General features: G+C 42.2%; 3 protein-coding genes across 3 annotated transcripts in view; 1 reads left to right on the forward strand and 2 right to left on the reverse strand.

Annotated features, from left to right (window-relative positions):
• The window catches only part of LOC105459456 (peroxisomal membrane protein PEX14), a 4,141-nt gene extending 3,213 nt beyond the window's left edge, over window positions 1–928 (reverse strand). Inside the window, exons 1-2 of the mRNA XM_011705507.1 lie at window positions 670–928; window positions 126–449 (exon numbers count right to left, since the gene is read on the reverse strand). Coding sequence (XP_011703809.1) covers window positions 126–449; window positions 670–723 — 378 coding nt within the window. The 5' untranslated portion in view covers window positions 724–928. The remainder of the gene's footprint in view (window positions 1–125; window positions 450–669) is intronic.
• Window positions 929–2,449: 1,521 nt separating this feature from the next.
• Window positions 2,450–5,185, forward strand: LOC105459457 (mRNA-decapping enzyme-like protein). The gene is made up of 5 exons (XM_011705508.1): window positions 2,450–2,974; window positions 3,173–3,620; window positions 3,707–4,147; window positions 4,240–4,883; window positions 5,085–5,185. Exons 1-4 carry the CDS (start codon window positions 2,766–2,768, stop codon window positions 4,489–4,491), a joined length of 1,350 nt encoding a protein of 449 aa, XP_011703810.1. The 5' UTR covers window positions 2,450–2,765; the 3' UTR covers window positions 4,492–4,883; window positions 5,085–5,185.
• Window positions 5,186–5,256: 71 nt separating this feature from the next.
• LOC105459458 (BMP and activin membrane-bound inhibitor homolog) lies at window positions 5,257–19,709 on the reverse strand. The gene is made up of 3 exons (XM_011705509.1): window positions 19,189–19,709; window positions 6,885–7,157; window positions 5,257–6,591 (listed from the first exon to the last, which is right to left on the reverse strand). Exons 1-3 carry the CDS (start codon window positions 19,325–19,327, stop codon window positions 6,335–6,337), a joined length of 669 nt encoding a protein of 222 aa, XP_011703811.1. The 5' UTR covers window positions 19,328–19,709; the 3' UTR covers window positions 5,257–6,334.
• Between the last annotated feature and the right edge of the window lie 1,846 nt (window positions 19,710–21,555).

Raw genomic sequence — 21,555 nt, forward strand, 5'->3', positions numbered from 1 at the left:
TGTACATATGCAGTTTTTGTTTTATATACTGAGATTCGTATCCAAAAAAATTCGGAACTATTATACTAAAAAAAATGTCATGCACAGAAGAAAAAAAATTATACAATTGCAATTGTGAAAGATACCTTATAAAACCAATATGCACAGTATACCGTAATACCAATTAATGCTGTTGCATTAAATAACTCTTTGACTTTTTGCAAAAATGTCGATTGGTAAACGTTCATTTGACGATACGAATGAATAGATCCCGATGGTATTTGTACAGCAGTATATGGACTCTGACTTTGAAGAGCATTGCGATCAGTTATATTGTCAACAGATGCTAGTTTGAAAGCTGTTTTAATCTCTTCATCTGTGAGGCCTTTCCTCTTAAGAAATTCCTGCTTTTGCACCAATGGACTTGATGACACTTTAGGATTTTGTAGAAATTGCACTGCAGTTTTCACCTTAATAAATTTTAATGCTTAATAAGTTTTAATAAGTCATTATGCAATTTATGTTGATAACATGCAAACATTTATTCATAAGATACAGCTTTGCCTCTGTCATATGTATATATAACTAGAGGTATGCATAATAATCTTTTAATCAACTTTACAAAATAATTAGGGATATATCCTGCAATTTTTAAATTTACATAACCCAATGTAATTAGCGATAACTTACCAAATTCTCCCGTAACGGAAGAGTAGTATTATTGTTTGTATCTTGATCGGTCATTCTGACTAGGCTTTGACCATTCGACTCTCTCACTTCTTATGATCAAAACGACATTACTATGCAAAGTCCTACCTATGTATATTGCAAACTGCAAATCACATTTTCCTGATATAACAATTTCAATGCACGCGTATATGTATGTAATGCCAGAGAGAAGCGTGAGAGCGGCCACGCCGACCTTTTGCGTGGGACCGGCGATCTCCCCCGTACACTAGCGCTCCACGTCCACGTTTTCAAAAAAAGAACTACGCACCACGTCTATTCAAGCGCCGACGGGAGAGAATAGGCGCGGTGTGACCAGCTGATATAGGCCGGGCTCGACGAAGCTCCGAAAAGCAACACGCTGGATTATTACCAATATATCTGCAATCTTTGTATTCTTTAATGCTAGTCTCATACTACCTTGAAAAGAATTAAACGATAAAATAATTTAAAATATTGTTGTATGGATGATAATGAAAAGGAGGAACATCCAAATCCTCCGCCGACGGGAGGCGTGATTTCTCGAAAAATGCGTTTATATACAGTAGCAATTTCACGTGTCCTTTAATGCGAAGCATATATATGCTTTCTCGAGAAGACCTTATTAATAAAACATTCTATAACATAATTAATTGTTACATAATAATTAACAAACGATTTTCAGTATTTATTATGTTTTATCGTAAGAAATAAGTTGCCGCGCCTTATACGTAAATTATTTATTTGTCATAATAAATTTGGAGTAATTTTAATGTTACATTATAATTAAATAATAGTTTAAATTTAATTACGCATCTGTGGAGATGCACAAAGGATCATAAATATTGTTAAAAGTACATATAGAGATGAGAGGTTAAACAAAAGCCGGCTTTCGCAGCGTCAGAAACTTCGTTTAAATCGAATAAAGTACCAGGAGCGCACGTTAACAAGTAGGTGGCAGAGGTATTCGGGGCGGAGGCCGCCAGCGCGCCATGGAGGGGGAGCCGCTGCCCCCACCCACGCATATATGCTGCTTTTGCGCCAAGAGGCGGGGCCTACGCGCCGTATGAGAGTGGGAGATTCCATGCCTCTTCGCTCAGCAGCTTTTCACCTTACCAACAAGCCTCTGTCGATACGCGCGCTGGTTAGGATTCCGTGCCACCTCTTTGCTCAACATGTTTTTCGCGTATCGGCGAATTTTTCAGCCTCTATATCGAGACGCGCTAGCTAGGATTAGTAGGATTCCGTGTCACCTCTTCGCTCAACGTGTTCTCCGTGTATCGGCGGGAGTTTTCGAGCTTCTGACGAGGCCCGCTGTCCAGGATTCCGTGCCTCTTCGCTCAGCAGTTTTTCACCTTACCAACAAGCCTCTGTCGATACGCGCGTTGATTAGGATTCCGTGCCACCTCTTTGCTCAACATGTTTTTCGCGTATCGGCGGGAGTTTTCGAACCTTTGACAAGGCGCGCTGGACGTGGTTCGTGTCCGTGCTAATCGTGCATTATATATGGCCACATTCTTTTATACCTACAATTTGTGGATGTAATACAGACATGAATTGGAATGTCATTTCATCAGCAACATCGCAAAATAAATGTGATCTATTTATTCACAATTTGTGCACGTAGCACAAGTAGCACGGACCACGTCCACGTTCTCGTGCTATAATTTGATCGACAATGTTATAAGATAGACCTGGTAGTACGTAGTTTGTTTTTTGAAAACGTGGACGTGGGGCGCTAGTGTCCGGGGGAGATCGCCGGTCGCGCACCCAAAAAGCCGGCGTGGCCGCTCTCACGCTTCTCTCTGGCCGCGTCCTCAATCTGGCAATTCTGGCATCTATATTTCGCATTGGAAACTACTAACTAGTATGGCGTTTATTGTGAGAGCAGCTGCTTGGGTTATTTGAAAGTACGACTCTTTGATCGTTGAGCAGCCGGTGGAGGAAAGATCGAGAAAATATCACGCTAACGCTAAGCTCGTAATTGTCGAACCTTACGTGTCGCTATTTCTATCATCATTGTTATCATCATCATAATCATCATCATCGCCACTACCACCACCACTACCAGCATTGAAATCATGACGGATCGAACCGAGCTGAGAATGAATGTGGCCGCTTTGAAACGAGTTGATCCCTATGTAAAGGATATTTTGGAAACTGCGACTCACGTCGCTTTGTATACGTTTAACGCGGATGAAAATGAATGGGAAAAGACCGACATCGAGGGCGCTCTATTTTTGTACTCGAGGAATGGCGAGCCATACAACAGTATTCTCATAATGAACAGGTAGTATATACCGAGGTATTGTATATTATCATCTATCTAGGAAATATATCTACTTAGTAGCTAGAAAGATGTAACGCGTTTCGCTTTGCATCGCCAGAGATTCGCACATTATTTTGTGCCCAAGTGTAGTTATCTTTCCTCGCGCATCGATCCTATAATACTAAAAATGTTCATATCAAAAATTTATGTTTGTTACAGATTGAATACAAACAATCTAGTAGAACCGGTTGCCCCAGGTTTAGATTTGCAACTGCAGGAACCATTTCTGCTATATAGAAATTCTAGATGCAACATCTATGGCATTTGGTTTTATGAAAAAGAAGAATGTGTACGCATCGCAAACATGTTGAATAAACTTCTCAAAGAATGTGAAGAAAATCGCAATATCAGTAACAAACCGCTACTCAAGGCTAAAAAGACCTCGGGTTCTAACGTAAACAACATAGACATATTCAGTATGCTTAGCAAGGCGCAAGAGGACTTTAACACGAGCAGAGGTAGCCTCGGAGAAAGCGATAGCGGTAATACGATAACAGGATCAAAGTCTCCATTGGTTATGCCCGACCATATTTCTGGGCCTCTAACTGCTCCCTTAGGACCTGACGTCACTTCGCAAAGTGTAATGGACTTCTTCGCTAAAGCTAAGGTTAGTTAAGTTTTACTTTTGCTGCTCTATTTTTCACATACATTATTTCTCTCATCGTTCATGTCACACTTGTGTGTCGCGACCAGGTGAATACTGGACATTTCAAAGCAGGCGACCAACCAACCCCAGGAAATACGGTTGTGGTCGAGAGTAAACCTTTACTGGCACGTTTAATGTCTCACCCGGCGGCGCATACTTTAGAACATATTGAGAAACAGCAGAGATCAGTTACGCCGCAACCATCTCATCAGTCGCAACCGACAACAATTCCATCGACAAACAAGTCTAAAAGACGAAATAAAGCGACTCCGCAACAGGAATCGATAATATCGACATCAGCACCGATTTCTCAAGATTTGCCGATACCTGTCGCTCAGAACGTCAACGATTCAAACGGGTCGATTGGATTCCTCAGGATACAGTCGCCGACTAACGTAACGTCTTCTACTTTAAGAAATCATCAAGCTTCAAACATTACCAATGCCAACCCACTTGCGTCATTATTCGCTCATGCCTCTGGAAGCACAGTAAGAAAAATTTGAAAAAGTTTTATCTTTCATATATATTAAGCATGTTATATATTTGAAAATCTCTATTTTTTTATTTTTTTTCATTTAAGTCGTCGGACGATATTATTCCGGCGGCTGCGGCGGCGCCCACGTTGTCAGGAAGAGGTTCGGCACCAGCGTTAATACCACCTGTGATGTTTGCCGCTCCTAGCCCACCTGAATCCTTAAACAGACCGTTAGAACCATTAACGAAGAATCAGCTTTTACAAGCGTTCAATTATTTGTTGAAGAACGATCCGGATTTCATCAGCAAACTTCACGAGGCCTACGTCAAATCGTTTGGAGAAAAACTACTTTCTTAAACTTACAATATTATTGTATTAATTACAAAAAAAACCCATCGTATATGGGTTGTGACTGAACAAAAGGGACATGACTAAAAGAATTAAGCTAAATCTCAATATTCCTACATTATGTGTGCATGTACATACATTGACGAGATGTAATACTTGATATTCAATGAGGAGAGATAAGAACCGTTTCTTTTAAAGAAAAGGAAAATTTTTTTTTGGCCGAAGATTAGAAAGCAGATATGGAATAGAAAGCGATACAATATACCTTAAACAGTATTTTTATAAAGCAATGTGCACTTTCTTTCGGGACAAAGTAAAGAGGACAAACGAGCAGGAACTCATAACGAAGTTATGGTAGGAATGAGAAATTGGACTTATTAAAGAAGTGGACTTATTGAATGGTATATATATATCTATATATATATATATATATATATATATATATATATATATATATATAAAATATGGAATTGAATGGCTTTTAAACTGTGATGCCAAAACATTTATATTATACGCGCGTTTTATGATTGAAATTTCAATGCAGCACTCTGTGAAATCCGTTTTTTGAGCTAGCCAAATCATATAAAATACCTATTTTATAGAGTAATGACGTATCCTTCCTATACCGGATACCAATATGGTATGTGTATGTTATCGAGATGAAAAGCAACAAATAAATACAGACAAGATGCAATGAAAAAATACTTAAAATACATTCTATACTTTGACGTTTTTTTTTCTTTTCATTCCTCACAAGTAATATATAAAACAAAGTCTGGGCAGACCTACACGTATTTATTTAGTCATTATGTCGTACTATCACAATACAGTGTTTATATGAAATACGCTTAAAAATATGTATAAAGAAATTATATTATACAATTTCACAAATTAATGGCTGTGACTGAAATCGCAATGGCGACTTGAACGAAAAATTATATCGATCACAAATTTATTTTCTATTATAATAATTCTTATAGGTTATTTGTGAAATGTATAATCTTCCCTTACTTTATTGACGCGATAATTTATTTGTAAATGTATTTACTATTTGTAAATTAAAAATACGTATTAATATTTTTAGGGAACAGAGTTCAATAATCGCAACGTTCTCGCATCGTTATAACGCAATAATATCATCAAATTTAATGTACCATTCAAGATAAAAAATAATAGATACGTGTGATGTGTGTATGTACGCGCGCGCGCATACATACATATCTATATTTACAATCCTACAGCGACACAGAAACATATCATATACTTTGTGTCGTCGTAACGTCATGTTTAAAGGATCGAAAAATCCTCATTCTCACTCTTTGATCTCGCGACAATGTCGACGTGCGTGCCGCGTTGACGTTTCGAGGAAATGCAACGAGTAATACGTTATCATTACGAGATATAATTTACAATAGTTGCTTTCTTCGTAGAATTCACAGCCAAGTAGAGCCTTCGACGGCTCGCTAGCTTTCTAGACAGCGCTTATGGCCGGACTTGATATATGACTCTGGTCTCTGTGGTGGAACCTTGTAAACCTTGCAAACTTTGCATACACTGTCTTATATAGATTTCTCATATGAATGCGTATTGTAAGTAAGAAATCGGAACGGAGTTGAAACAAAATTTAATTGCAATAAAATTACTCGTAAAGAAATCTTATTCGGTCTGTATACTAAACGCAAGAGTTACATACTCGGTAGCCTTCGCTATGCAAACGTATCTGTATGGCACAACTCCGATTTTTTACGAGTCATATACCAAAACTAGCGCAGCCAGCTCTGTTAATTAAACTATTACTTAATAATAGAACACCTCTTATTGGGAGAAATATGTCCGAGGATCGAGAAATTTCTTAAACCAGAGGCACTTTCGGTGGTCCAAGTAAGGGTGGTCCGTTATCGGATGTTCGATGTGGCACAAATTTATTTGTGTTTTGCGCCGGCATAGGCTGAAGCCATCTAACAGCTAGGCTGGCGATCATCAGCAGGACGATGAATCCACAGATAGCCACGATGATCGTTGCTGTCGGGAACCAGCCGTCAGTCATCTGATTTCCGCGGCTGTTTGGATGCAATGGTGCCAAGTACGCTCGCTGATCGCCGATCAATACTACAATCATATTATTAACAGGTAATAAATTAAAAGCAACGTTTAACGAATACGAAGTAGTTTTTCCGAAAGGAGATACTTGTGTAAAAAAAATTTAATTTGGTTGATATTTTGAAAGAATGTTGCAGAAACGTTCTAATTACATATAGCGATATATCTAAGCGCCTGACGAATGGGCGCACATTACGATAATCAACATGACAGATGTGACAGGTGCAGAATATTGAGAATATTCTTAAATAGCATGCGCGCAAGATGAAGGAGAGAAAAGCTGCACTGCTCGTATATCGAACCTCGTAGAGTCTTATTGAGTCTATTTCTCATCGCGGGGCTGTCCACGTGATTACAGAGATCCTGATCGCAGCAGAGAAATCCTGCGGGACACTGGCGACTTTTGAAGCTCTCATCGAGGCAACCGCTGTGAGCAGTGTGCTCCGCTTTCGAAAGCGGCGCATTTGCGTTTGATGGTAATTTTGTAAAGCAACTCCTACCGCGACACATATATCCCTGAGGAACGCATTCCGGTTGATTGCAATAGCATCTTACTTCCCCCATATTCGAAGAATCTGTAACCAAAAACGTCAATCCTGTAATCATAAATAATTTTAGAATTAATTATGTTGAAAGATATTTTAAGATTATACGTCGCGAGATAGCGATTTAAAACGACTTTTTGTTAGAGATTGTTCTATAGAGATAAAGAACATGATCGAAAGGTTCTCGTATATGCGAATATACTCGGTATGTCATAAATATATGCAACAAGGGTAGTCTCCCGGACACACGACTGTGCGTTAATGAGGACCGTATGAAATAAACCAAGAGAAGAAATGCGAGAGAGAGAGAGAGAGAGAGAGAGAAACAGAGACACGAGGCACGTTTATTACGATATTGCGAAGCCATCTTTATTCGTGAGCGTGCTTCGTTTGCCCCAACCCCCGGTCTACCATCTCGCTGGTCTCCCTCTCGCGACCTCGTCTCTTTCTCCACCGGTTTCTTGCTAATAAGCCCGCAGCGATGTGCCTCGCCTGTCTCTGTTTCTCTTTCGCTTGCTCTTTCTTTTGCGAGCGAGCCTTGCGAGTGCCGGCCCCTCTCTCTCTCTCTCCGTTCGCGGCCTGCAATGTCGGGGTCCAGCTCATCGGGGACTAAAAAACGCTAAAACAGCCGACTCACAAAAGAAAGATTAAAATGGAGAGGATGTATGGAGAGAGTGAGGCATGCGGCGCTGCTCCGCGTTGCGCGCATGTATCTTCTCTCTCTTTCTCTCTCTCCTCCCCCCTCCCGCTCTCCTCTACTTCTCGATGCAATTCTACTGATCAAATATTACACGCACAAGAGAAAGAATAGGGCCAATTTATCAATAATTTTATCACGTTCCATTGCAACGATTACATATCGCAAATTAAAAACTTACACATGGTCTGAAAAGTTATAAGGATGTTTCAGTTTCACGTCTCAAAGTCAGAAATATATCCCGATAAAAAAATAAGATTTCTTGTTTATATTTTTTGCCATTCATTTTAGCAAGTTATTTTATCAAAAAAATACAAAATATTATTCTTTCTATCACATATCTCACTACCAAATGAATAATTAAAAATCGACAAATTTTTCGTTCTTAAAATTAATCACCTTGGTAAAGTTTTTCCTCCAGATCTGTATCTATAATGTGTTTGTATGTAGATGTAATACTTGAAACATATTTTTTTTTAACGTATAATATTTTGAAACGTACCGTAAAACGGTTGAGTCGAAATAAAGAACAGTAGCCTTCCAAAAGAAAAATTCAAAGAGGCCATCGAGGCACAATCCCATACGTGTGTGGACGTTTAAAATAAAAAGGGAAAAGGGGAAGAGGAAGCAGCGGGAGGTCGAGAAGCCCGACTGAAGAGAGATACGACCGACAAGCCTGAGGCCGGGCCGGGGAAGAGCCATCCGAAAACAAACAGACTGCATCGCAAAGTCGTTCGTTATGCGTCTACGGTATATTAATTATTCCCCAGCCCGGTCCAGCTCGATCCAGCCTCGGTGCGGCGACGTATCCTCTCTCTCTCTCTCTCTCTCTCTCTCTCTCTCTCTCTCGCTCTCTCTTCGCGCTTGCATTTCTTTTTTCGTTCCTTCGGCCTATTGAACCCCACCGGCGAGACTGACGTGAACGACGATCAATGAATATCGAACGTTTCATCGATTTTTTTATTGTAATCGTGTGCAATGTTCCACATTGATTTCCATTCAGCAAAAGGAGTAAATAATATAACGTACAATTTTTAACGCTGTTTGACTATAAACAAAAAAAATTAGCTTTATTCCAAAAGCTCATTCAAGCAATCAAGAATACATTTTAATTGTGCAAAATATATTTTTACAATTTTCCTTTTCATAACTGTACTCGCGGTCATTGCCCATTGTTATAAGATAGCGAGACGATACTATTGGAAAATATCGATAAATAATTGACAATACTATATCGTATATGCGCAAGTACGATGAAAGATCGTTTGAAAGATAAAAAAATGCATTCGAATTAAATTGGTGATATTCAGAAGAGCGCGGCACCGAGCTCTGAAGTCCGAAGTTCGCATGAGAATAGAAAGCGCGGTTAGACAGAAACTCGATTCGAACGAGCATCGTTTGTATGTATGATGTAGTACGTACATACATACAATTAGAAGAGCGACGATCTGACCATGTGTGCGTGTACATATACGCCATATGTAGGATGTATCTAAAGTGTACGTCGGATCAGTGTCGACTAATGTCTACCGCACAACGATGAAGCTAACGAATCTCTTCAAGTATATCTATGTAACTCACAAGAATATTACGTAACGTCTTGCATAAGTACACTGCAAACTCTCTATATTGAATCAAATGCATTTTTAGCAAACGCGCTTTTCTAACTAGCCGCTACCGAGTGCGGTAACAGTAATTAGCATGAGAGCGAAAACAAATTGCACCATTCGAAACCTCCGTTTCACAATTAAGGATAACGAAAGAATTGCGAATTTATGCACAATATGTATATATGTATAGTGATCTCGGAATACTTGATTGTGATTAAAAAGTCGAATTATCAGATCAGAATTGACATGACACATTCGCACCATTTTTTTGTTACCATCGCGTATTCGATCGATTTGAATCGTATATCGGTATATTCTTAAAAGCTCGGTATTACGCGAGCTTTTAAGGATGCGGAAAAGTATGGTAGATACCTTACTGGAAACCAATAGAAATATTAACGCGATTATGATTAGAAATGAATGGAAAACTGAAAAATAAAATAGAGAGTGAGTTCCGACGAAAGCGTCGAGACACCTGTATTTGTATTTACGAGTAGAAGGGGTTACCCGCAAAGTTATGCGAAAAGGAAAAAAGGACGGTCGGCTCATCGTCGTGAAAAGGCGAAAGACGAAATTAAGGAGTGATCGAAAGTCGAAAGAGCACTGCTTATGAAGAGGCTGCAGAAGAGGACCGGTCTGCGAGAAGAAGCTCATCCTGCTGCAGCGAGTCGTGAGAAACGTTTTCAGTCGAGTGATGCGCACTTCGAATTTCAATGAAATTAACACGCCTAGAACAATCCTACAATATTCCAAGTAATTTCATTCAAGTTTTAGAAAACGTTCAGAATATTAATTTTTCGTCACGCGACATTATTTGCAGGAAGGAACCGAATCATTTCGTCAGACAGCAACTTTTGCGATGCCTGAGACTGAGCGATCCATCGAGTTGGTTTATTTCATTACCTGAAATATCGGTCGAATAAATCGTCAGCTGTCACAGTAACCTTAGAGCTAAAGGTAAAGTTCTCATATAATCCTATACGCGTAAAGAGGAAGGTTCGAAAAATGCTTTGTCGTCTCACAATATGTATAACACAAAGTATAAACAAATGCCACCGAGGGATTAGAAACCGCGCGCCTAAACTGCATATCTGTTTAAAAGGGAAACAGGTTAAGAGCTGAAATATTTTCGCTACACGATGAATCTTCCTTGGAGCGAGGAGAGGAGAGGAGTGGAGAGGAGAGGAGAGGCGTGGGACGATCCGCCTGATTCTGCTTGCCCGGCTTTCGGCTAATTTTCGTTTCACAAAGGTACAGTATCGAAGGTGGTATTTGCGTTGGGACTTGTAACTATCGAGCCAGACTCTATTCGACCATTACGCGGAGGAAGGGAGAGAAGGGACTTGAGACGCGATTCGAGAAGCGAGTGAATGCCGCCGCTGAGCGGATGGTTACGGCGGGGTGGCAATTAGCAAGAACAATGGAGAGCCGGGGTCCTTGTTCTGGGAAGTAGGCGGAGGGCCTCACTCCGGGGGCCCTGCCATTCCATTGGACAGGGGCCAGGTACGTGTATCTAAGGCATCCCAAATATATAGCATACCGGCCGGCGCGGCGCGGCGTAAGTATATACACGATCCCGGCGTTTCGGCGCTAGAAGACAGGCTCTTGATGTTCCCGAGCCTCAGCAACCCGGTGATTAGCCCTACTTAACTCGGATATGCGGACGCGACGCGAGCGGCCCCATCGGCAAGTAAAAGGCATCCTCATCAATTATATGCAATTGCCAAATTGCTCCAAATTACACGCGTTGCCTCACGAAGAGAAACGCAGGGCCCTTTATGATAATTTTCGTATTTTTTGCGGAGGCAACCTGCGCGGCAGACCGCGACCATCTTTGATTATCGCTCGCCGAAAGCGCTCGTGATTAGCTCGAGATTCGAGCTAATTAAACTTTAAATTTCAACTTGCATCACGAGTCGCGACCCGCGAGCATCAAGGGTGCGTTAAGCGCGGCTCGAAGAATGCCGAAGATAGTATAATTTAATTTCGATTTTGACTTTACTTTTCTTTAGAAATTTCGCAATAGATTCGTCCACGAAACATCTTTATCTATCTACTTAACTATCTACAATTCTACAGAATTTACTAATTACCGCGCTCGGATGACAATCCCGAAGAGATGGTAAGTTTTTACATGATATACGCGTAAAGAGATCAGAGTTATTAATTTATTTATAATATATTCACTTACGCGGTCAAATGGTTTATACGGATCGAGTAATTAAATTGCCTGCAATTATCGCGCGCGGCAATTGTTCTCTATAGTGTCACACATCTGTTTTCCTGCGATCAATCCAATCAATATTTCGCGATTATCATCTCTTATCGTGCGCGTATCGTGATGAGATAATATTTAATTTTTCTTATTTTCTCTATCTTTTGTCATCGCGCTCGCGCGTGCGCGCGCGAAAGCAATGCCGGCGAAAGCGTATGCGCCGCATGGCATGCAGTCCATGAAACGAAACGCCTCTTTAACGGAATAATGTCCCTTTGTTCCAGCACGTTTGCGTGCGTAATTAGTGCGAGAATCAATGACTCGCTCGTCAAGACCAGCTGGCGCCTATATAGCCGATGCTAAACCACTGGGTCTAATTGCGCGAAACAAATCGTCAACCTCAAATATGCGTCGAGCATGGCAGCGAAACGTGCATGTTTCCGCGTTTTCTCCTTCCTCCCGACTCAAAAGGACGAGAGTACGGTCATAGCAGTACAGTCAATTTTAATAATCTTCTTTTTAACGGTTTGCCTCGCGAGGCGTAAACGTTGGCAAACGAGACAAAGCGGTAACCCTAACCCCCGGAGTTACCGAAGCGTTCGATGATTTATCGCGAGAACAAAGGCTAAACTCGCGTACTTGATGTGAAAAGGAAGTGCGAGCCAACCGCTCGAAACAGTCGTGCAGGCGATCCCTGTCTTGTATAAAACGGGGAAGAAGCGACAAGCGACAGAACAGGACAACCAGCGCGCGGTATCCGGAGGGTGACTAGTAGACCGTTTAGACTCCCTCTCATATGATAGGGGCGGTAATTATGACAGAAGTCTACGTCGATAATAATGCGTTAGTCACAAGTCGCAAAGTTTGTACAAGTTGACAAAGTTGATGGATTCGGCTCGTCTCGTGTGTATTGTGTTGATCTCGGTGAGACAGCAGAGACAGCAGGTAGACGAGAGTAGCCGCACCGCGCGTGCCCCGAGCTTTGGAAATGCAGCACGCGAGCGCGGTTACTATAAACGGTATCGCGCGTTCCTGATTCGATCACGCTTCATCGAGCGCCATCAATGAAACCGGAGCTATTCTCTCTGCTACGTAATGCATCGTTTATTTTACGTTACACGTTATAAACGTTATATATGCAGGCAATCCCTCGCAATTTTACGTATTACGCGCAAAGCGAAAAAAATGTTTAAAAAATCCTTCAAATCCCCGGCCGTTATTTCATTAAGAAGAAATCAACAAAAACAGGAAAGCAATATGAATAAATTGTAGCTTTAACTGCGCGTGATTGTAAACGCGTCTCCTTGGAACCGTTGACATTGATTCCTAGAATATATCGCATGTATGTATTTATAGAAACGTATTGTGACTGCATCGATGTATAAATCGAGATATAAATTGTACAAGAGGCCGTAAAAGTATAATAGACATCGCGTCGCGCCGAATATTGAATGCATGGATGGTCTTTGATGAAAATTTTATTTACGCCGTAAGTAATTAATCTTCGACATTTCTATTCGCAATCCAGGATCATGGACCCGCCAAGATCGCGCGCGATTCTCGTTTCTTTCCCGCGATTACTTTCGCTTGTTTCGAGTGATGCAAACACGTCATTGGTGCTGCAAAAAGTGCCGCGAAGGGGGAAGCTGGGAATCGCGTTAATTGATCCAGAACGGTCGCGCCATTATTGGCTATCGCCACTCTCGGTGGCACGTGATTCCAATGCGAGGCGTGATTCAACGTATGTAATGTAAGTATACATGTACATGAGAAAGATAACTCGCCCGACGAATGACGGGCGAATACGTCGTGAAAATGCAAATAAATCTATATGAAAGCGCAAATATCCGTTCGAATTCGTCGAGCTTTAAAAAAGTAACGACAAAAAATTTGTGTTTAAATCTCGAAAGATTTAGCCTCGCCGTGATTCTGAAATTTTCATTGTAGCGATTGAGAAATCATCGACATTAAAATGACTGTCATTCTCGTCAATTTACATGGCAATAAGTCGCGCGCCCCCCTCCCCCTGTTCCGCTTAGCGGGGCAGCTCTCTGTCCTCTCTCGTGTCCCGTCAGTCATCGCACATCGTAAGTTCGTTGATCGCCGAGCCGGCCCGGCCGAGCGTCGAGCTTCCAAGCGGCCAGAATGGCGAATTGCGATAGCGCTCGTTCATTTGGATTCGACGCATCTCGATTCTTGGGCTGCACAACAAGCATGCATGCCGTACGCGTGCGGTTGGTTGCGCCTGTGCGCGACGCGGCGCGGCGCGGCGCGGCGTGGCGTCGCGTCGCGTCGCGTCGCCCTGCGTCCCGTCGCCCCGCACCGCGCTGCGCCGCATACGAAGCACGCTATTAACATAACGCGTGCGTCTGTCTATTCCGAATGTCACGGATATAAACGCTATCGGTGATTGATAGCCGATTGTAAATAGCGAAAAGCAAACGCGTCCTCGAGTAGTTGTGTACACGCGAAATGATGCGCGGTTTTGCATGGTCACGCGCGCGTCTCGTCGCGCATTTTTGACGAGCCCTATCGCTTTAGGAATGTGCTTTAGGCGCCAAACGGACGAAAAGAAGAGTTTACAATTGAGTTTGCGCATGTACCATATTTACCATGAAAAATGTCATCGAGACGACTGTCATCGAAATACGATATTAATGCGACTTTTCTTGGATTTATTTCAGTTCGATTGACAGTGCGAGTTTAACAAACGATATGCTGTAGGCATGTAGTATTGTCCTATATATATTCCAAGTGTGAAATTTTCAAGTTCAATAAAACGGAATACGTGTTCTAAAGAGCGGGGTTATATTTATAGCGTGATCTCGTTTACATGATCGTATGCGGCATCGCGGGAAGCGCGCGCGTATCATTTTTATACGTATTAACAAAAGCGAAGGATCGAAAGCATCGCCATGAATGTTAAGCTGGAATAAATTACGTATGCAATATTATATATAAATATATTTGATAATAAACTTCTCTATTATCTCCGCGTGCGTCGATATGTTCCTCGGGCGAAGAGTAAACTAAAAATTGAAAGACGAGCGCGAATACGAATTTTTCGATAATCCCAAATTTTTATTTTAATTTTCCAAATTAATGTACAAGAGAAATTTCTTTCTCTTGTTGCAATCGCATATATTCTCAGTCGCATGGTAGCTCTGATTCACACTGCATGACATCGGAAGAAAATCCGTCTATTTGTTTTAAATCTAGCTACTACCGGCAAATAAACATGCTCCTCTGGGCCCATGTTTCACAGCTGTTATATCGCGTGTTTACAGAGTAAACCCCTATTCTTGAAAAATCCTTGGCTCTTTTCGTAAATTTTAAAACGAACGAACGCGGGACAAAAAAAAATGAAATTTTTTCCAAGCTAATTTTACGAACGTGATAGTACGAAATAGTCTGTAAGGCTCTATATGATTCCAATACCTTGAAATAATGCTACGTTTACAACCGTAAACGAAGCATTAAATCGTAAACAAGTGGTGAACGAGATCGGGATCGTATGAATTAGCATCTTATGGAACACCTGTCATTCGCCTACACAGGCAAAGTCGCGGCAAAGCAATAAATCAGATGTATAAATTTTATCGTATTTTTGAAACACTGAAACTAAAGAAATTTTCGATGAACGCCCGCCCCGCGCCCGGTCGTAGCAGCGTTGGCGCATCATATCACCTCCCTATATATCGAATAAAAAACTCTAATAAAAAGAAAAAACTTGCATCAGCGACCATCGAACGAGTCGTTAACTGTACGTGTCGCTCGTCGAGTTGTTTTTACTCAATCTAGATGCGATTTGCAACGGCGCGGGCGCGGCGCGGCGAGGCAAAAGCGGCTATTACTTCACGCGGTGACTTTTAGTCGGTGAGCGATGCTTTTATGTCCGTCGTAATTCCGCCATCTTAATTAACAGTAAGTTATTTAATTAATGGTGGAATGTGTGCAACGTCAATCAAAATCGATATATATCAACGCGGGTATATATGTACACATTCAAACCGGTCTTTCTCCCTCAAGATATGTGTGCGCGTGTTCCATTTTATAAAAAGAAAAGAACAAGCTTATTCGGCGCGTAGCGCATTTTGCGCATTTTGTTGATATGCGATGAAAAATCTGATAATTGACAACAAGTATCTATAAATCACTGCATGTATGTGATACGTTTTTATACGCGTCATACGTTATATATACAGAGGCATTCGCGACATTTATACCTGCGGCACTGATTTCCGTATGTCATTATTCGCAAAGTGCAGAAGCAACGCGGTAAAGATGCAGCGCACGAGAGTGTAACGATAAAAATGCACAAAACGCGTCTCATCGCGTCTAGCTCATATATTTAATATATATATATATATATAATTCTAGCGAAAGAAAGACTATTGCTGACTCGTATACCGAAATTAACGAGACTATTTGAAAAAAATATTTGAAAACGTATCGGATCTTCTCTCGCATCCTTGAGCAAATTCCGCGAAGGCAGGATAGACCCATCGTTACGAATCCGGGCATAGCAATCGCTTCGTGGGACACCACATATGTGTACACGGCTACGCCAAGTATTTATGTACGGGACGTACATATAGCCAAAGAGGTACAAACTCGTCACGCACGCATGCACATCCGTGTGGCCGACAGGCGCCACCGAGTCGAGGCTGTGTGCGTGCGTGCATGCGTGCGTGCGCCAGCTGTACGCGGTAGTCGCGCCGCGCCAAGCCGCGTCGCGCCGTGGTGCCCGTGGTACTTATGAAGAGCATGTGTGCAGGCTGAACCGGCTCGTGCGTGTGCGAGTGATAAACCGGACGTATGCGTGCATACGCTCCACTCTCGTCGTTGGCGTCGATGAGCTCGCATTTTTCGTCGTGTCGCGCCACTCGCCACTCGAAAGAGACAACGGTGGCTTGACGCGCGGCGATGGCGACGACGACGACGCAACGACAGCGATACAATGAATAACAGTATAGATCGAAGTTACAATTAAAAGAAATTTTCAAATAATCATCTAAGATTCTAAAAGACAATGCCTAATTTATCCTTTGCACATTTGGCTTTAAACATAATGACACGCTCGATGATTATCTTGATGAATTATATTAGTATAGGAAATTTCGTTTAAGACATTTTTTTCATATTTTCATATTTTCATAAACTTTCGCTCTCGCATTCTGAAATTCGCGATTGAAAATAAAAAATAGATGTCGATATACGATTGTCGATCGAAGCTTAGCAATTCCTTGGTCATAAATTAAAAATTTTACATTAAATTCCAATTTGTCGTGATTGCGTTATATGCGGCATGTGAAACGTAAAACTGTAAATCGCAGAAAGATAATCGTCTCCGTCGATGCTGTCGAGTGAACGTAACTCCCAGCGTGCAATTCGTATTACGAAATCTACAAGACTAAATCACAATTTGACTTATTGTTAGTTAGCCAATCGACATACACTTGATTTCGCGCTGCACGCTCTAACAGACGCGTCTTCTTATCGGACGGTAATTGCCATTATACGCGAGGATGGTTTAATGAGTGATTCGCCGAACGCATTCGGATTATCGACCTCGCGATATCGAGGATTGCAGCTTTGTCGAAGATGCAAATGAGAAGCCATATAACCGGCGAATGAAATAGTTCCGTGGAATCGGCGATCATCTCTCGACGCGCTCAACTACTATACCAGCTAAAACCGAACGCGTTTACTTCTTACGAAGATTTTCTTAAAATACAACGACTGAATTTTATTCTAATATAAAAAATAAATAACGCGCGATTGATGTAAATTTATATAGATTTCGTAAAAAAAAAAGCGAGTCCCTCATCTGTCGCAGGCAGGTTCAAGTCCATTTACAATTAGTTTTTAGGATTATCCAAAGAGGAAATGAGTATACGACACGCGGACGTGATGCAACAATGTACGCTACGCGTGCAACAAGCGTGTCGGTATTTATCATGCATATAGGTATAACGTACCACATACTCCACTATCCGTGCGCCTAGCTGGCGCCCGTCGTATGTTTTTATCGTCTTTCTAGTCTCGCTATCGTGTGAGCGACAAAATTTCAAAATTATTAACTTGCATCTCGAGCCATCTTCGTCTGATTATTTCTACAGATATGTATACTCGTGAATACGAATACGAGAGATGGAATCGCACCTAAGTAAATTATGGGGAAAATGATGTTAAACCATGCGTTATTAACGACCGCTATGCGGTCACTCAATTATGTATCTAAAAAAAACGTACGCAATTTGTGTGTGTGTGTGACGCGCGTACGTGCCAATACTGCTAATTGAGAATTATTAAATGTGGTTCGTTGAGAAAAGCTCAAAACAAGAGGGGAAAAAAAGGAGCGCGCCAGTCCGCTGATGATAGTAAGTAAGCGCCTCTTTCGCGGATGTAATCTATCGATCGATCGTGAATCATTCGTACGTCGCGTCGCGTCGCCGTGCCGAACGTTCGCCCCGCTCGCTCGCGCTCGATTCAAGTAAACGATTTTATTGCTCGCGTCGAGCATTCCACGAACGACCGACCCCCTTTCAAGATAGTTTACATCATCGCGTAATAGCCTTTGTTTGTTTGCAACTAAATTGTTTCGACAAATCCTTTGGCGCCGAGTATTTTTAGGCATTCACATCTTCGACATACACGTCGAATTACGATCAAGCGATCTAACTTAAAAAAAAAAACTTGCGTTTTCGTTCGGAATAGAAACGACTTTGACAAGTCGATATAAAATTTATCTTGTGCCTATATAGATCGATAAACGCGCGCGCGCACTATTGTTTCTTTATCTTAAAACAAATGTATCGAAAATATCAGCGCCATTGCAGAGTTGAAATCAATTAATACTTTGTTACATCATTAATTTGTTAAATTAAATCATAAAAGGTTTCGTTATTTTCTGGTTTTTACTTTTATATCGCTATTCTTATATAGATGAATAATTGAGCAACCGCGACGGCCACTGTTCTTTCTTTCTTTACTAAATTTACGAGAATTAGTAAAACAAGCATGCCGAGCACGTGCACGCGCCGTGTTTCCTGCGATCACTCGCACGCAATATATCGCACCTTTGCTAGTAACGTATAATATCAGAGTATTATCATTTACATCCGCATTTAAAATAATGAAAGAAGATTGACATCTCTTTGAAAAGAGCAAAACGAGCGATCGGATAAAGGGGATCCAACCGATCGTGTTAAAATTTAACGTCTCTTTCTACTATCGGCAAATTTGCTTTCAGATTTCTGTGTAGTACAAAAAAGCATTACGTATGAAGTGAAGAAGCGGCATGTAATATGTTTAAAATGCCGAAAAAAATGACAATATCGCACAAAGAAGATTACGGATAAATTTGATTAAGATATAACTTGCACGCGGATCTGGCACAACGCCGCCCATTAATCGCTTCCGTGTTTTCATTTTAGCGAATATGCACGTCGCATATACACTTGTACAGATTGTAAACACAACATTCTACATAACATTCGCTTCGTTCACTTAGGTTAGCAAGATAGACGGCATTACCTTTATCGATGGATCGTGCCTCGTTGTCGGCGAGCACCTCATAATCCTCCGGATCTAAATTTGTGGGCGCACCGCTGGTGACAGCGACGACGAGACTTGTCGTCATCATCGCGATAGTCAGTACGTCGCGCGACAACATCCCGAAACGGGACCAACTCCGTAATAAATTGGTTTGATCTCGGGATAACTGTCCACGTGCAGGTGAATCCTTCTCTCTTTTTCTGGCGCCGATCGATGTTGACTCGGCGTCCACGGCGAGTTCGTCGTCGGAATGATGGATTTCCAAAAATCGGGCATGTGTTTCCCCTCTCGAATTAGAGCATCAAAATCATCGTTGTTGAGTCGTCACGACCGACGGATTGATTTCGCTCGACCGATTATCGTGGTGCGCATCACGCGACCCGTGTCGGAAAAGAAGAAACGATTGGCGAAACACGCGCGCGAAGACACCAGAGTGGAGCGTCGACGCGGTCGACGCACGACACACTACTCCGACCCCGATGATATCCAGCGGCTGACTGTCGACTGTCTCGCTCCGCTCGCTTTTGGCGGCTCGGCTGTGTCGCGCCTGCGCCGCGCCGCGGCGCCGGCCACCTCGGAGCCAGTCGTGCCTCGCCTCGCCTCGCCTCGCCTCAGCGTGCACCCGCCGGCACCGGCGACTAGCAGGCACCCGGCGGCAATCCCGACATCCGAATCATCCCGGAGAGAGCGCTCGCTTCTCCAATAGTTTTTAAAAGAAAGCCGCCACTCCGTGTGTCGTTCCGACCGCTGCTACCACCGCGTGCGATCGGTGCCATGCACTCGTTACACGTTGCTCGACTTGCTCTCGACTTGCCACACAAACACACGTGGTCGCAAGCTAATTTATCTTTCCACTCTTGCAAACCTACGATTTTGTAAACAGATATATTTCTTTGCGCTTTGTACTGAAAGCACGTTACGTAAAGCAATGTCTACAAATCGATTCGAGATTGTTTTTAGAAATCGAGAGCTTTCAAAACTCTAGAAAGTAAATTCGTTGTGTGTAAAATTTTATGTATATTACCGAGATAATCGCGCGGGTTAGCACAATGTCAGAATTACTCTTTTCAAGGAGTACGTAGCGCGATGCGCTACTTACATTAGTTATATTACGATATGTAAACGACAGACACAGGAACGTGTAGCATCCGATCGGCTGACGGCGTGGCTGAGCATACCGTGCGTGTGTAAGTAGCGCGAAATAGTATGCGTGCGATTTGTCGGCGGAAAGTCGGTGAGAACTCGGTGGCACGGAAGGGGACGTTGGCGCCTGAGCTCTGTCTGACGCCAAAGTGGTGCGACGCGACGCGACGTGACGTGTCATGTCTTTGCCTGCTTTTTCCTGTCGATCGACGTCGGGTACGACCTTTTTCACTACGATATATACGATTGTCTCTTGTATAATCCGATTATTAATTGTTTACGTGCAATTTATATATTACAATACGAATATGCCTTACATCCTAGCTTATGAGACTTTCGTTAAATTCTAAATTTATGTAAATCTTACTTTTTTATATACCTGTTATTCAATTATACATATATAGTGATCACTGATGAAATATATTCGAGACGCACGCGCTCACACACACACACACACACATAAATACGATTCATGTACTTTTTCTGACTTATGTATCTAACATACATTGAAAAACTTGGCGCGATCACGCCAAACTTATAGAGGATTCACTGTACTCGCGATGCCGCACGACGTCTCTTTCTTCGTCAGTGCGTTTATTTATGTTAAGTGGAACCTCTTTCTCACGATGACCTAGCGTTTTGGTACAACTTTCGGCGCGCATATACGTTATTCCTCTGCCTCGCTACTCGTTTGATCGGCAAGATGTGTGTACGTGTGTGTCTGGCAACCTGGAGGATGACTAATTACGTTGAAACAGCCGGAGTCGGAGCCGGGCCGAAGCCGGGGGGGCCCGCGGGGCACCTGGCACGCTAGCCGCCCCTCGATCGAGGGGCTCGCTCTCGCTCGATGGCAGCGGGAATTTCAGCTACATGGTCCGCCGTTTAGTCATACAATATAAAACAAAGGATGCCAGCTACGTCCGACTATGTTGATTTGCTCTTCAAGAAACTTCGTTCAATACACACACGTCGAATCTTGCGCATCTCGTCGAAGTCGTTCATCACGAGTGTGTGACACGAGTGTGCTCTTTGAGATCTCTCTTCGCGATGCCTAAATAAAGATCGTTTCGTTCCTCGTTCCTCGCTTCGTTATTCCTAAATAAAGATTACATAAATAAAATCTCATTACTCGGTGGAATATATAATTAAGGGTGGCAATATGACAGACAAGTACGTTCTCGCATAAATATAACAAATACACGT

Source organism: Wasmannia auropunctata, unplaced genomic scaffold (genome assembly GCF_000956235.1).
Source record: "Wasmannia auropunctata unplaced genomic scaffold, wasmannia.A_1.0 LD334186.1, whole genome shotgun sequence".
NCBI classification, from domain to species: domain Eukaryota; kingdom Metazoa; phylum Arthropoda; class Insecta; order Hymenoptera; family Formicidae; genus Wasmannia; species Wasmannia auropunctata.